General features: G+C 49.3%; 1 protein-coding gene across 1 annotated transcript; it reads right to left on the bottom strand.

Moving 5' to 3' along the window:
* Window positions 1-6: 6 nt before the first annotated feature.
* Window positions 7-11,443, bottom strand: CEP85 (centrosomal protein 85). Its single transcript, XM_026863522.1, has 13 exons — window positions 11,312-11,443; window positions 10,576-10,728; window positions 7,675-8,399; window positions 6,893-7,026; window positions 5,977-6,094; window positions 5,424-5,609; window positions 4,923-5,075; window positions 4,515-4,669; window positions 3,925-4,045; window positions 3,428-3,478; window positions 3,236-3,343; window positions 2,352-2,580; window positions 7-2,081 (listed from the first exon to the last, which is right to left on the bottom strand). Exons 1-13 carry the CDS (start codon window positions 11,364-11,366, stop codon window positions 1,918-1,920), a joined length of 2,352 nt encoding a protein of 783 aa, XP_026719323.1. The 5' UTR covers window positions 11,367-11,443; the 3' UTR covers window positions 7-1,917.
* Window positions 11,444-13,727: the final 2,284 nt, after the last annotated feature.

Raw genomic sequence — 13,727 nt, 5'->3', positions numbered from 1 at the left:
CCAGGAGGAAGATGCAACCTGGGCAGCCCAGCTGCTGAGCCAGGCGTGAGGCTCCAGGCACCAGCTGAGGTGGTTCCCACTGTGATCTCATTTCGCAGACAGCTCTGGGGCAATCATGTCCCCACACAGCACCTGGGAACTAGATTTTACACCCCAAAGAGAATGCAGGGAAAGGGGAGGGTGCCAACCAGCACCCTGCAAACCCACAGAAGGGAGTGACTTCCAGAGGTGGTGCTGCTCTGCATCCCAGCGTTTGAAAAGCTCCCAGCACCCAGGACAAATGACTCAAAGAAACAATCTTGGCCCACATTTAAACTTAATACACAGCTTCAACAACCTGGGAACAGAAACGTGACACAGAGAACAGGGCAGAAGGTGGCCACCCTGCAGACACTGCCACGCTCTCCCAGTGCTGTGCAGGGGGGAGCTTGGGACAGCAAACTAACCAGTTTGTTGCCACCATCACCTGTGGTGGCCAAGCACTAAGAACAAAACAGATTTGGTCTTAAATTGTAACACAAAGCAATAACAAAAGCATTTCTTCCAACCCTAGGGCTCACAGTCCCAACACGAACCAAGAGCAACCAAACAGCGTAAGTTTCAGCAGTATTTCCTCCCGTTATATAACTTAGTATATCGTGCTGAAAACCAGAAAAATTCCACCCTCAGCACCACGGTGTTATCACAAGCAATCTGTATTGTAAAGTTGCCCACTAAGGTTAAGGAGAATTGTGAAAGTGAACCGCATCCCATTTTGATTTATTTAGAAATCCTGTTATTTAACAGAGGAGCAGGGAGCTCCCAGAGAACAAGGGGCAGGGCTACACCAAAGCCCAAGCAGACACTGCCTTGCTGGAATCAGAAGAGCTCTCCAATCCAGCTCCACCACCCTGCCCTGTTAGAACCAGAACAGCTTCCTTCCTCCCACCCAAGCAGCAAGCCAAGGCGAGTCTCCCCACTGGCCCACGGCGGGGTCCCAGGCACAGAGGCTACAGATGTCCCAAGCTCCCCAGGATTGTTTGCGATGGCTCTAAAGGCTGCTACAAGAAACAGCAGCTCCTCATGCTGCCAGCAGATGCATTAGGCACGAAGCAGCGTGGGGACAGAATGTTTCTCCAGCACATTAAGGCACTTCAGCATCAATTCACTTCCTCTGCAGCCTGAGTCACACTCATGCGCACAGTGCTATTTTGGGGGGGATAAAAGGCTTAAGGCTTCTGGGGTAACAGTGCCCAGGGGGAGCGTTTTCAGAGTCTTTTAGCGTTGCTTTATTCCCCAACTGTTGCTGGCTACTGAAAGACTCGGGTCATATTTACCCGAGGAAAGCGGGTCCTGCTCCATGGACGGCCACCAAGCACCAAGCCAGACCTGTGTGCAGAGGATCTGAGGAGCCTGTAGCACCCTGGTGTAATTAGCAGTGGTGTAACTGGCACACCTGCTTGCCCGTGAAGTCCACAAAGAGCCCTTGAGCACCCTGATAATCCTCTGGTCTTACTGGTCACACAGGATCTGCACCGAGAATTTATCAGAAAAGACCAGGGCATACATTTCCTTTTAGTGATGATTTTAACTGTCACATTTGCATGTTCAGCATTTGACATGCCCGTAAGGCAATTTAGAATTCATCTCCCAGCATCAGAGACCACACCAGCTCCAGCAAACACAGCACAAATGCATTCCACAAGATCAAAACTACTGCAAAGTCTGACACCGAAGCCCTGAACGATTCCAGTTAGCCAGTCAGCAGCTAAACACTTCTGGCAACAAACCCCCTGATTTCTCAAAGATTGGGTAAGTCACACCTCTTGTACCCGAGCAAAAGGATGGTAAAGTGCTGAATAGGTTTTGGGTTGTAGGAGCTTTAGACTCCTGAGGGTTTCAAGTCTTCAGTTCTTGGCTTACTTTGGGGTATGCTCTTTACTGGGTGATGCAGTTGTCTCCCATGTCCTGAGCGTATCTGTCAGATATTGACGTCCTTAAGTCCTCTACCTCTTTGTGAAGCTGTTTCACCTCCACCAGTTTCTTGGCAAGTGCATCAGGGCTCAGCAAGTCATCCTTCTCCTTAGCAGAATACTGCACAGCTGTGGAGGCAGAGAAGGGAGTGACCTCACATGGAATTCTGACTGAGGATCACACACGTTTGCAAGCGAGCCGGAAAAACCAACGCACATTTACAGAAGAAGTACTACTTAACATTTAGTTATTACAACGTGCACCTTTAGAGCTAGCTAACCACAGAAAGAAGGCTGAGAATCCCAGAAAGACAAGAACCTGTAATACATGCGAGTTGTTTAATTCTACCACAGCACAGGAACCGAAGGGTTTGCTCTGCCATCGCTCCACATACTTACAGCAAATGCCCAGGAGCAGAGAGAGGTTGGGATCTTTGCCCTGAGCCCTCTGAGTGACGATGCTGTAGACAGACTGCAAATCCTGCAGACAACTGGCCAGCTCGCTGTGCAGTTCCTGGGCGAGGCGGGCTGTCTCAGCAGGCAGTGGCTGGGTCGTTAGCTCTGCCTGACGGAGTCGTTCCTGAAGGGTCAGGTTCTTCTCGATGAGATCCTGGTTCTGCACTGAAAGCTGAACCAAGGAACACAGCAGGTTAGTAGTCACTTGGTACAGAAATAGCATACTTAAAGAGACTTAACGCAACTGCTAGAGGGTGATGGGAGTGCCAAGGGCAGGAGGAGCTGGTTTACATCAAACCCTCCTCACCAGAGGAGCAAGTGTCAGTCCTTCAGGGTGTGAGCATCCAGCTTTCCTGGCTCAGGAAGAAGCACCTCATGACACTGCACTGCCCCTGCTGAGGCATGATGCAGCAAAATAAGCTTTCAGAAGGTTCTGCACCAGCCACTCACCCCAACAGTGGGCAACCCTGCCCTCCAGGGCTGCCGGTGTGCTTCGTTTCCTTTAGGCTGGAGTGGGGTTCAGCCCTGCCCTTCATACAGGGCTGCAGTCAAGTTTGGACTCTGGGCTTGCTGCCTTGCTGCCCTCAGCTGGCAAGCTCAGCGTCCTCCACCACAGTCCACAGCCCCAGCTGAAGTTCCCGAGACAGAAATTGCCTTTCTCCTCCTGCTCTTACCAAAGCGCTCCTTTCAGAGCACTGACAGGGCAGGAGACTACCAGGAAGCAGGAGAAGTTGTGCTGCTGACTGCAAATTAAGGGCCTTGCTGAAAGACAATCCGTTGTTCATTCAATTGCTGTGCTCGGGCACTCTAAACACTCCTGCTCTGACCTCTTTCACAGCAGTCCGGAGCTGCTGCAGCACGTTTTCTCTTCTCATCGCCTCCTCTTTCAGAGCTTGGCTTGTCCCCTCTTCCTGGCCCACCTGCTCTTCCAGGTTCTGGAAGAGACCATGGGAAAATATAAGTCTACCTCACCTCACAGCAAATTCTCAATTCTAGGTCCCTCTGCAGTTACCTCTCACCTTTACTTGCAAGGACAATTGCTCCATCTTCTTCTGCTGCTTGTCCACAATCTGGAATCAAAAGCAGAGGCATCAGAACTGACCACACCGACTCAATAATACCACCAGGATTTCCCCTTCAGTAGGGGAGCATCCCCTCTCTCCTTTTCCACTTACTGCTTTAATCACTGTCTCTGGTAGTAGTGGACTTAGATTCCCTCATGAAAAGCACCTGATAAAAGGCACCATTAGTGCTATCAGCTAAAAACAGACTGGGGAAGTTGCATTCTTGTGGTTTTCCTCTCCCCTCTTCTGCATTCTGCAACTTCTCTGCAGTGTTACTGTACAACGGCATGGTTATCACACCAAGAACAGCTTTGAAAACCCCTCAGTTTGGGATTCCAGCAACTGCTGCTTCAGTGCAATTGTGACTGCAAAAGTCCCTGATTTCATTTCAGTGCCTGGTGTGACTCGGTGGAAGGAAAAATGTGTGATCCCCAGTTGGGACAGGCTGTTACCTTCCTGAGGCAGTCGCATTCTTTCTTCAGAGAGTCATTTTCTATTTTGTGTCTCTCCCCATCCTGGGCAGGGGGTCCTCTCTCAGCATTCTTTACACACTGCTGCACCTTGTCCTGCAAGCTGAAATTAGCAGAACACCATGGGAAAAACCAGCTTTGTTTAGGGTGTTCCCCTCACTAAAGAATCTGAGGACGCAAATGATTCTCCTACCAGATGTCATTGTTGACCTGTTTGCATCCCAGCTTGCAAGGAGTCTCCCTTCCCCCTGGACACAGCTGTGCCCATGATACTGGCACATGTGCAGAGGTAAAATGATTGCAAATTACATGGGTCCACTCTGCCAGGAGTTACAGTTGGGAGCAGTAACCCAAGGACACAAACCCAGGTGACAAAACAGGGCTTCCCCCTTCTCCTTTCAGCCACGTGGTTCTGCTCCCACCCTCCACTGCTGGCACGCAGAACCTGAACACGGTGTTTGGGTGAGCACTGACATAATCATCACAAATCTATGGTAACCTGCTTGACAGGTGGGACTGTGGCTGTTCTTGGGCACTAAGATGAAGCTTATTCTAATCCTCCCTATTTTTACCTGCGTACAGTGGAAAGAAGCTCCAGCTCCTTGTGTTTTTGGGTTTCTAGCTGCATTTCTTGCTCCCTGAAAGCAGTCCGGACATCTCCAAGCTCTGTTTCCAGTGCCAGCACCGTTTCCTGCATAGCTGTGCTCTTCAGTTCAGATTCCTTCAGCTGCAACAAAGACCATCATAACACCCTACAGACTTCCCAGGAGTTTCACCACACACACCATATATTGCAACATTTGCAATGCTGATTTTTTTTACTAGCTATGTGGCAATTCTCAGCTACAGCTCTGAACATCCCTCCTCCAAAATGGCCAGACCACAACTTTACTTGAGCAGCTGCACAGGGGATTGTCTGCAGCTGTAGGAAAGCCACCTGAGCAAGGATCTGAAGGGCTATCTTCACAACTCGAATTTACCTTCTGACTCTGTTTCTGGTGGTCCTCGAGAGTTGGTAAGTCAGCCAGGTATCGTTCCAGGGTCTCGATTCTCTGTTGTCTCTCCCTGTTTTGTTCAGTTTCCTTCTGGCATTTCTTTTTCAGGTTATTAATGTGCTTGTCTCTTCCCTTTACCTGTGGTTATATAAAGTTTAGTTTATATAATTTCTTGTCCATTCTTCAGTCTTTTCTAAGTCCACTCATTCATCTTTTTGTGCAGCACTCAACGTCAAAATACAAGATCACCTTAACTCAGCAATGTTTCTGCTCACTTAAAGACAGGCTTCTGTGGTTGTAAGAAGAGGTACTGAAATATTTTTAACTGCAGGAGGAAAGGCTTTTGCTTATAAGCCAAAGAATTCTACAAGATCAGAAAATACCTACAATAACACACCACCACAGAAAACTTTCACCTAGGCACTACACTGACTTAGCTTCTCAAAGAAAAAACACTTCCCCAGCTCTAGAGCAATGGGATCATACCCTTTCTTCCTGTTTCTTTAACTCCTCTGCATGTTTCTGCATAGTTTCCTTCAGCGACTCCCGAATCAGCTTTGCATCCACCTCTGTAGCAGCCAGTTTTCTCTCCAGTTCAATCTTTTCCTTACTGAGGGATTCAGTCTTTTCTGTGAACTGTGCTCGAAGAAATGTGTTCTCCCTCTGAAGCTCCTGCAAACAGAGACAGCCTATGAATTCGCCTAGTTGTGCCAAGCAGCTGCACTGTCTCAGAGCTGTATTCTCCGCCCTCCTAATTCCCAAACATCATTCAGCCCCTCTCATATACTGCAGTATCTGAAATAGCCCTTGTCAGTGCTGTCAGTGTTTGCATCACTAGCACAGCTTCTAAACAAACCATAGTACTTAAGGGCTTGAATCTCAAGAGTCACAGAAGATCTCAGATCACAGGTAATTGGGACCCCAAACAAAGAAAAATTTTACTCTGCATAACCCTCCTACTCAGGAATTGACTTATGAGAAGTGGTAGGTCTGTTGAATTCAACAAATTTCTTACTGACACCCTGTTGCACCCAATTACCTGCAATCTCAACATGTAGACATCTCCATAGGGTGCTGGGCAGCCAAGCAGGGCACTGTGAACCTGCAGTTCACTTTCCCGGACCTTCTGCTCCAACTGCGATATGTGTTGTCTTTGTCTGTAAAAAAAAAAAAAATACCAACAGGTAAAGAGCAATACAACAGTGCCACCACAACTCTAATGCTCCATACAGTGACGAGCAGAAAAGAAAAACAACGCCAACTCAGAACTGACCTACAGAGAAATAATGTGAAAGAATTCAATTTCTTTACAATTGATATCAACCTTTCTTCCCTCCTCTCCTTTCAAAGTCTCCCCCCAGCAATGATTACAGATAAAACACAAGCCTTGTGCGCTCCTGAGGATCCAGCTTGTCTGCAGAGCTTAGGAGTAAAATGAACAGATATCAGAGGACTCAAAATGAGCAAGCAGAAAGAGTATTTACAGTCCAAATGCTGAAGGTAGTTTTCATTAGGATTTACTTTTTCAAAAAGCTTATGAATCACTGGTGTTAGGTATGAGAAGTGTCGTTTGCCAGCGTAAACTCACAAAGAACATATTTAAAATAATAGTCTCAAAAGGCCCCCAGAAAGTCCTCAAGCAAAAAAGCAGCAGTTTTGACATTCCAGATAATTGTGATGTGAACAGAAATCCTTATCCCTTATAAAACAGAGAACCATAACCAAAACAGTTTCATTTGAACCTTTCAGAATTATCATCTGAATTGCAAAAGGGGAGGAGTTCCTAAAAAATAGGCTATTCTCAGTGGTCATTACAGTGTTCTTTGCAACAAAAAACCTCAATCTGGTAATAAGGACTCCAAGATACAAGCTTTCCTTGCTACTTTCAAAACCCTCCCTTTCCAAAAGGAAATGCACTGGAGTCCTTAAAGCACAGGTCAGTCTCAAACTCTCACCTGTCAATGAGGAGCTCTTTCTCCTTGAGTTGGTTTTCATTGGCGTTTAGGATATTGATCCACTGAGCTGGATCAGGTGTAGGCAGCGAAGGAGAATAAATGGAGGGATGGTGGCAGGCGCCTCCATTTTGTAACTGAAAGACGAGACAAAATGCGGAGGGAGAGGTTTGTGCTCCACAGAGGTTAATTGCAACACTGCTACAGCTATTTTGCACACTGTGTGCTCATCTGCATGCCAGGACACAGCTATTTCAGTCTCCATCAATGTCCAAGAACAAGTAACTTTGCCCAAGCACAACTGGAGATTAACAAATAATTTTAGATCACTGCGGTAGCTCACTGGAAACAATCTGTCTCCATTAAGGTACAGCTGGTGGGAGGTGATAAACAAACTGTTTCCACCTAATAAACCACAGTTAGTTTCACACAACTTTGCAGAAAAGTCTGTTTCCTAACTCTGGATACAGAATACAATTATTCTAGAAACTTAAGAACTCCTTGACATGCTTTTTCATTGCAGTTTCTAGCAGACAGGGTATTTCACCTCTTGATCTGAACCGCTGTGCAGCGCTGTAACATAATCCAGGGCTGCTCTGCATAAGCAGCACATCAAATGATACCTGTGACACCACATGTTGTAAAAACAGATCATTAAGAGACTTTTGGCATAAGAGGGGGAGAAGCATGAGCCATTTTCCCCCCTTTCTTCAAAAGTCTGGGATAATGAGTCATGACTAAAGAGACATGAAGGGTTTCAGACTCATACACAAGCAGCTCCCTACCTGCATTTGCTCTATTTGCAATTGCACTTTCTCCAGCTGTTGTTTCCAAGCACTGAGCTCGCAGATCCTCTCGTGCGGATGGAGGGTGCAGGTTTCTTGCATCCAGCCTCTAGATGGAGGAGTTAAAGGTTTTGAAAAAAAATTGTTGGCCTGGAGTCCTGTTGGCATCAGTCTGCTCCCGCTCGGCCACGTTCCCTCCTGGGGCTCAGAGGCTCCATTAGCCCCCGCCGCTTGCTTACTCTCTGGCAGCACCTTATAATGGTCCTTTCCTGTCTCAGCTGTCCCAGAGTTTGGATTGAACTTCTGGAACCTGTGGAGAGGGTCAGTGCACGAGCTATCCACAAAGAGAGACTGGTTAAGGGTGCGTTCAATGGCAGGGGTATCAAACTTCCAAGTGTCTTCTGTTCTCATGTGATCAGAAACAGGATGCCAGGATTGCTCAAAACCATTTTCCCCTGAAGTCCCGTAGAGACGCAAGAGATCTCTGGATGGCACCTGAGTAGACTTCCCGGCGTTAAAATCTGCGTTTCTCATGAGTCCTGCCGGTTCAGAAGCAGATCCTGGCACAGCAGTTTTTGCAGTACTCTGCGAACAGCTCTGGTCTCCTGCACAGCACAGCTTGGAGGGTGAGGCACCCAGAGTAGAAGGCATAACATGGGCTGTTGGGATGGTCACTTGGGTTTTGATGGGCTGGAATGAGGAACTGTTACTGGAATTGCAAAAGTCTAGGGAAAGAAGAAGAGTGATGCTCTAATTACAATCCTGAAAATATCCTGACACGAACAAGCCACTCCTCTGCTGAACTACACAGAAGAATTTAAAAACCTGATTCCTTTCTCCCCAAACATGTCCTCCTATCAGCAGCACCAAAACTAAGGCACACACTTATGTTCCCCCTCACTACAAGTTTCAGGAGCCTGCTGACATTTTCCTACCACTGTAAACCACAGGGAGAATCCAGGCTTAATTCAGTACACGCTTTTAATCCCCTGTTTTCAAGCTATTCTAGTATAATCTTAAATCAATAAGGTTATCTTACTATAGGTTTAGAAATCAAGATCTTTAAATTGAATAAAAAGGCTGAAACTTACTCAGCTGAACACTGAGACCTTGATTCTGTTCTGCCCGTCCCACAGCTCAGCGACTCTGAACAGTAACCAAAGCTAAGTGGAGCCTTCACTAAGCCCATGATGAGCTTCAAACATAGCTGAACACTAGATCACCAAGCAGTTGACCTTCGAACTCCTCCAGGACACTGCAGCAAAAGAGCTTTTTCTAGAGGCTAGAGTAATGGCTCTCGCCTTATCACCACAGGAAATGAGACAGAGTTCAGCACACGCACCCCAGCATGAGCCCGTCCTGTCAGATGGGCACCAAACCTGGCTACATGGAAATACAGGGTTATTCTTAGCAACTCTCAGATTTCAATACAGCAACAGCAAGAGCTGGGAAAGGCAAACAGCAAAGTGCCTGTTCCCACTCCTTGTCCCGATACGTTGTGTGTTGCTGTAATTCCACGTTTCTCCCAGATACACAAACTTGTTTTCTTCATGGCTTTGGCTAAAGGCCCATCCCCACATGGTGTTTCTTTAATCTAACATCAGGACTGCAAGGTCACCCTTCCACCCCTTTGTCACCTCAAAGCACTGCTACAAAAAGGAATAAAAGGTTACAGTTTGAATATGACCAAAACCAGATTCTAAAAAAAAAAAAATCATCAAAATGTAGGAAAATTTTCATAATAAAAGCGCAAGACCCTCTTCTCAAAAACAAGCAGGAGGGGGAGAAAATCTCTTAGACAGTACTTGGCTGTGCCTAGGAACTCCAGAGAACACTGTGCTACCAAGCAGTCACAAGCACATTCACCCTGGCAAACAGAAGAGACAGTACAGTTTCCTTTTACAGCCCCTAAATTTACACCCCAGGATCACTAACAGGAACTCGAGTTCTCTGACCAGCACGCCACGTGCCGATGCTGCAATCAGTTCCTTGAGTGTGCTAAGGGTCATCTCAACATTTCTGACTAATGTACTGACCTGAAAGTCAGTGTGCTTCAGCCAGCTGTCAGCTCTTACAAACAAGTCTACAACATTACAAACATTCAGAAAGGCAGTTTCCCAAAGAGCCATCGTTATCTCCCCTGCCCTCAGCATGCAGCTGAGGATTTTATTATCCTAGATGGGACACCTAAACACACGCTCTAGTAATACTTTGAGCAATATTTTCACAAGCCACATTTTTTCAGAAGCCTTCATTTCAAGTCACATGTTATTAAATAAGATCTATAGCTCATTCAAAAGGCTCAGGGTAGCTTGTGAGAACACATGAAGCGCTTTGTTCTAAAAAACAACACAAACTTCCTTGCTGCTGAAAGAATTGGTGAATCACTAGTGGTTTATGTTACTTTCATGGATGAAGATGAAAATACTGGGACAAGCAATTTCCCAGAACACGCCTCAGCCAAGGGCAAGGCTGCAGGATTCTGCAGTGAGAAGCACACAGCTCTAATACCGATGAGACTTACAACACAAAGACACACTGATCTGAAGTCTCTAGAGGCACTCATAAATTATTTCTTAAAAAAAAAAATAAAATCACAAAACAGACTTGCTCATAAATTACATGTTGGTCAATATGAACCAGCAAATCAGCAAGGTGGCTCTTTTAGTCAGTTAAAAATGCTTATTAGAAGATAATCAAACTAGCTTAGAAAAACAGCAAGTCCCTCAATCACTTGTTTATATTTCAGGCAGCATATCTGTGTACTGACACGCTGGTTTTGAAATAGTCTCCAAACATCATTACGCATTCTGCTCTCCCCAGGTTATTTAATGCTTGTTGGTCTTCTAAGAAAACTTAAACTCTTTGGCTGTCACCGTGTGATTCTGTGCTGAACATCACCTTCTGTGCTGCTTGAGCAGGAGGTCCCAATGCCCCCATCTCCGCTGTCGGCCACACTGGAACAGCGACTGACACGGCTCTGGAACTTCACAGACAACATCGGTGTTTTCCAGTCAGTCCCCGAGAAATTACTTTTCTGACTGGTGCTGGGATCTGGAGAGAGAAAGCCAAGGACATTTATGTTTTAACCAACAGACTGAAAAGTCTTTTAGTACACACAGTTAAGCCATATCTAATATCCCCCGCTACCAAAACCCAAACTTGCTTTACTCCCCATATTGTTGCTAAAGAAATCTCTTTTGCAAAAGAAAATGGCAGCAAGCACCGGGAAGCCAAATGCTATCAACAGGAGACTGAAAATCAATCTTGTTATGGAAGTCAGGATGCAAAAGCAGTAAGTGATATTCCCACTGATAAGTCTGGGGATATTACACCCAGATGATGCTCCAGTACTCAGACTAAAAAGAACAGCAGCATTAGCAGGCAGCAAAACTGCTTAAGTTAAAGATACATTTTTGCATCTTGCAGATTTACCAGTTATCGAGAGACAGGTTTGTTATCAAATGGCTCTTTATCTTTGCATATCCACGGAATTGTTTTATTTTGCAGGGATAAAATATTGTTTTTATAATAAAAAGCTTTTAGTAAAGAACTTTTCTCAGGGCCATCTGGCTCCTCAGAGAAACTGAAACAAGATCCGACAGCAGCAGGGCTTTAAAGAAAGGACTGTCCTTACCTGATGGACTGTTCTGCTGGAGCCCCAGGTCTGGATGTTTCTCAAGAGCAGCCATCTTATATGTAGTGAACTATAAGGCAATAAATAAAACTCCTCTTTTAAATCAGCATAAACCAAACCCCGTTCCCACTAACCGAGCGAAGGGTACATACACACCAGTTACTCTTCATTCAGAGTAACACAGTATTTCATAATTAGCATTTCCTCCCAAGAATATCTGTTTCATCCCTGCAGCAACAGAGGCAATGCTTAAAAAAACCCCCTTTGCAGTTATTGTAGGTTTTCTTCATGCCTGAGAAATGAGGAGAGTTCCTGTTTGGAACATTCTGCAGGTATGCAGCAGTTCATCAGTGCCTTTCAACTGGGGCATGTGTTATCCCCATCGGCGTTATTTATAGAGCATCAGTCACCATGGTACCTACACACTGGCTTTATGGCTGTAGAGACTAAAAATTTCCCTTTAAAAATCTTAACTTTAAACCAGTTCATTTCTGCCATCTGTAGAGGTCACTAAGTAACTACATGCAGAAATGTCATTCAGAACTTTGCGCTGCTGTTCCATAAATGGCAATCATTATCTATCCAAAGCTTTGGTTTAATTTATCTGCTTATCTGAGTACTTCAGACAGTGAATTTCCTTTCCTGCCTCTGATGATGCAAGTATAATTTACAGTTCTCGGGCTTCACTGTGGAAATTCAAGGCCCCACTCTACCAGTCAAATAGTAAATCCTCAATTGCCAGCTCTCACAAAAATGTACTTAACTGACTCAGAGAGCTTATAGAAACCATTAATTCCTAGAAAACACACATATGCAGATTTTAAGACATAGGAGTACAAAAGGATAATGAGCCAGAAGCAGCATTTCACTCAGCAAAGAGATAAAACACTTCTAGCTAAAGATAGCACTGATTATGTTTAATTTAGGTACATTTCAGAAATTCCTGGGTTTAAATCCCAGTCTCCAGCACTACAGTCAGGCAGTTTAACAGGGAAATTCAAGCATAGGCTCTTGAAATAAAAGAGACAAAGCAACCAAAGCATTCCCACCTCACCCAGCACCACCCTCTCACAGACACACACACACCCCCCGAGAGCACCCACACCATCCTACAAACCTGCACCCTTCCACCAGCGGGCACAGGGCAGCAAAGGGGGTGGGAAGGGACATGTGCAAAATAAGGAAAAACGAAGGAGAAAGAGGAAGGGGAGCGGTGGGTCACGAAGAGAAGGGGAGCAGCGCTTTACCCCATGGAAGGGGAGAGTTTGGCGGGTATGTGGAGTGATGTGGAGCCCTTCACTCCCCGGAAGGGGATGGAGGAGAAGAGTGATTTAGGTGAAGGAAAGAGAGAGGGGAAGGCGGGAGGGACCAACTGCCTGGAGGGCGCAGCCTGACCCCGAGGGGCCGGTCCCCCGGGGGGGCGAGGGGCCGGTCCCCCGGGGGGGCGAGGGGCCGGTCCCCCGGGGGGGCGAGGGGCCGGTCCCCCGGGGGGGCGAGGGGCCGGTCCCCCGGGGGGGCGAGGGGCCGGTCCCCCGGGGGGGCGAGGGGCCGGTCCCCCGGGGGGGCGAGGGGCCGGTCCCCCGGGGGGGCGAGGGGCCGGTCCCCCGGGGGGGCGAGGGGCCGGTCCCCCGGGGGGGCGAGGGGCCGGTCCCCCGGGGGGGCGAGGGGCCGGTCCCCCGGGGGGGCGAGGGGCCGGTCCCCCGGGGGGGCGAGGGGCCGGTCCCCCGGGGGGGCGAGGGGCCGGTCCCCCGGGGGGGCGAGGGGCCGGTCCCCCGGGGGGGCGAGGGGCCGGTCCCCCGGGGGGGCGAGGGGCCGGTCCCCCGGGGGGGCGAGGGGCCGGTCCCCCGGGGGGGCGAGGGGCCGGTCCCCCGGGGGGGCGAGGGGCCGGTCCCCCGGGGGGGCGAGGGGCCGGTCCCCCGGGGGGGCGAGGGGCCGGTCCCCCGGGGGGGCGAGGGGCCGGTCCCCCGGGGGGGCGAGGGGCCGGTCCCCCGGGGGGGCGAGGGGCCGGTCCCCCGGGGGGGCGAGGGGCCGGTCCCCCGGGGGGGCGAGGGGCCGGTCCCCCGGGGGGGCGAGGGGCCGGTCCCCCGGGGGGGCGAGGGGCCGGTCCCCCGGGGGGGCGAGGGGCCGGTCCCCCGGGGGGGCGAGGGGCCGGTCCCCCGGGGGGGCGAGGGGCCGGTCCCCCGGGGGGGCGAGGGGCCGGTCCCCCGGGGGGGCGAGGGGCCGGTCCCCCGGGGGGGCGAGGGGCCGGTCCCCCGGGGGGGCGAGGGGCCGGTCCCCCGGGGGGGCGAGGGGCCGGTCCCCCGGGGGGGCGAGGGGCCGGTCCCCCGGGGGGGCGAGGGGCCGGTCCCCCGGGGGGGCGAGGGGCCGGTCCCCCGGGGGGGCGAGGGGCCGGTCCCCCGGGGGGGCGAGGGGCCGG

The sequence above is a fragment of the Athene cunicularia genome (assembly GCF_003259725.1).
Source record: "Athene cunicularia isolate RWA chromosome 23 unlocalized genomic scaffold, athCun1 chr23_part2, whole genome shotgun sequence".
Lineage (NCBI taxonomy): Eukaryota > Metazoa > Chordata > Aves > Strigiformes > Strigidae > Athene > Athene cunicularia.
This window is presented reverse-complemented; position numbering and strand designations above follow the sequence as displayed.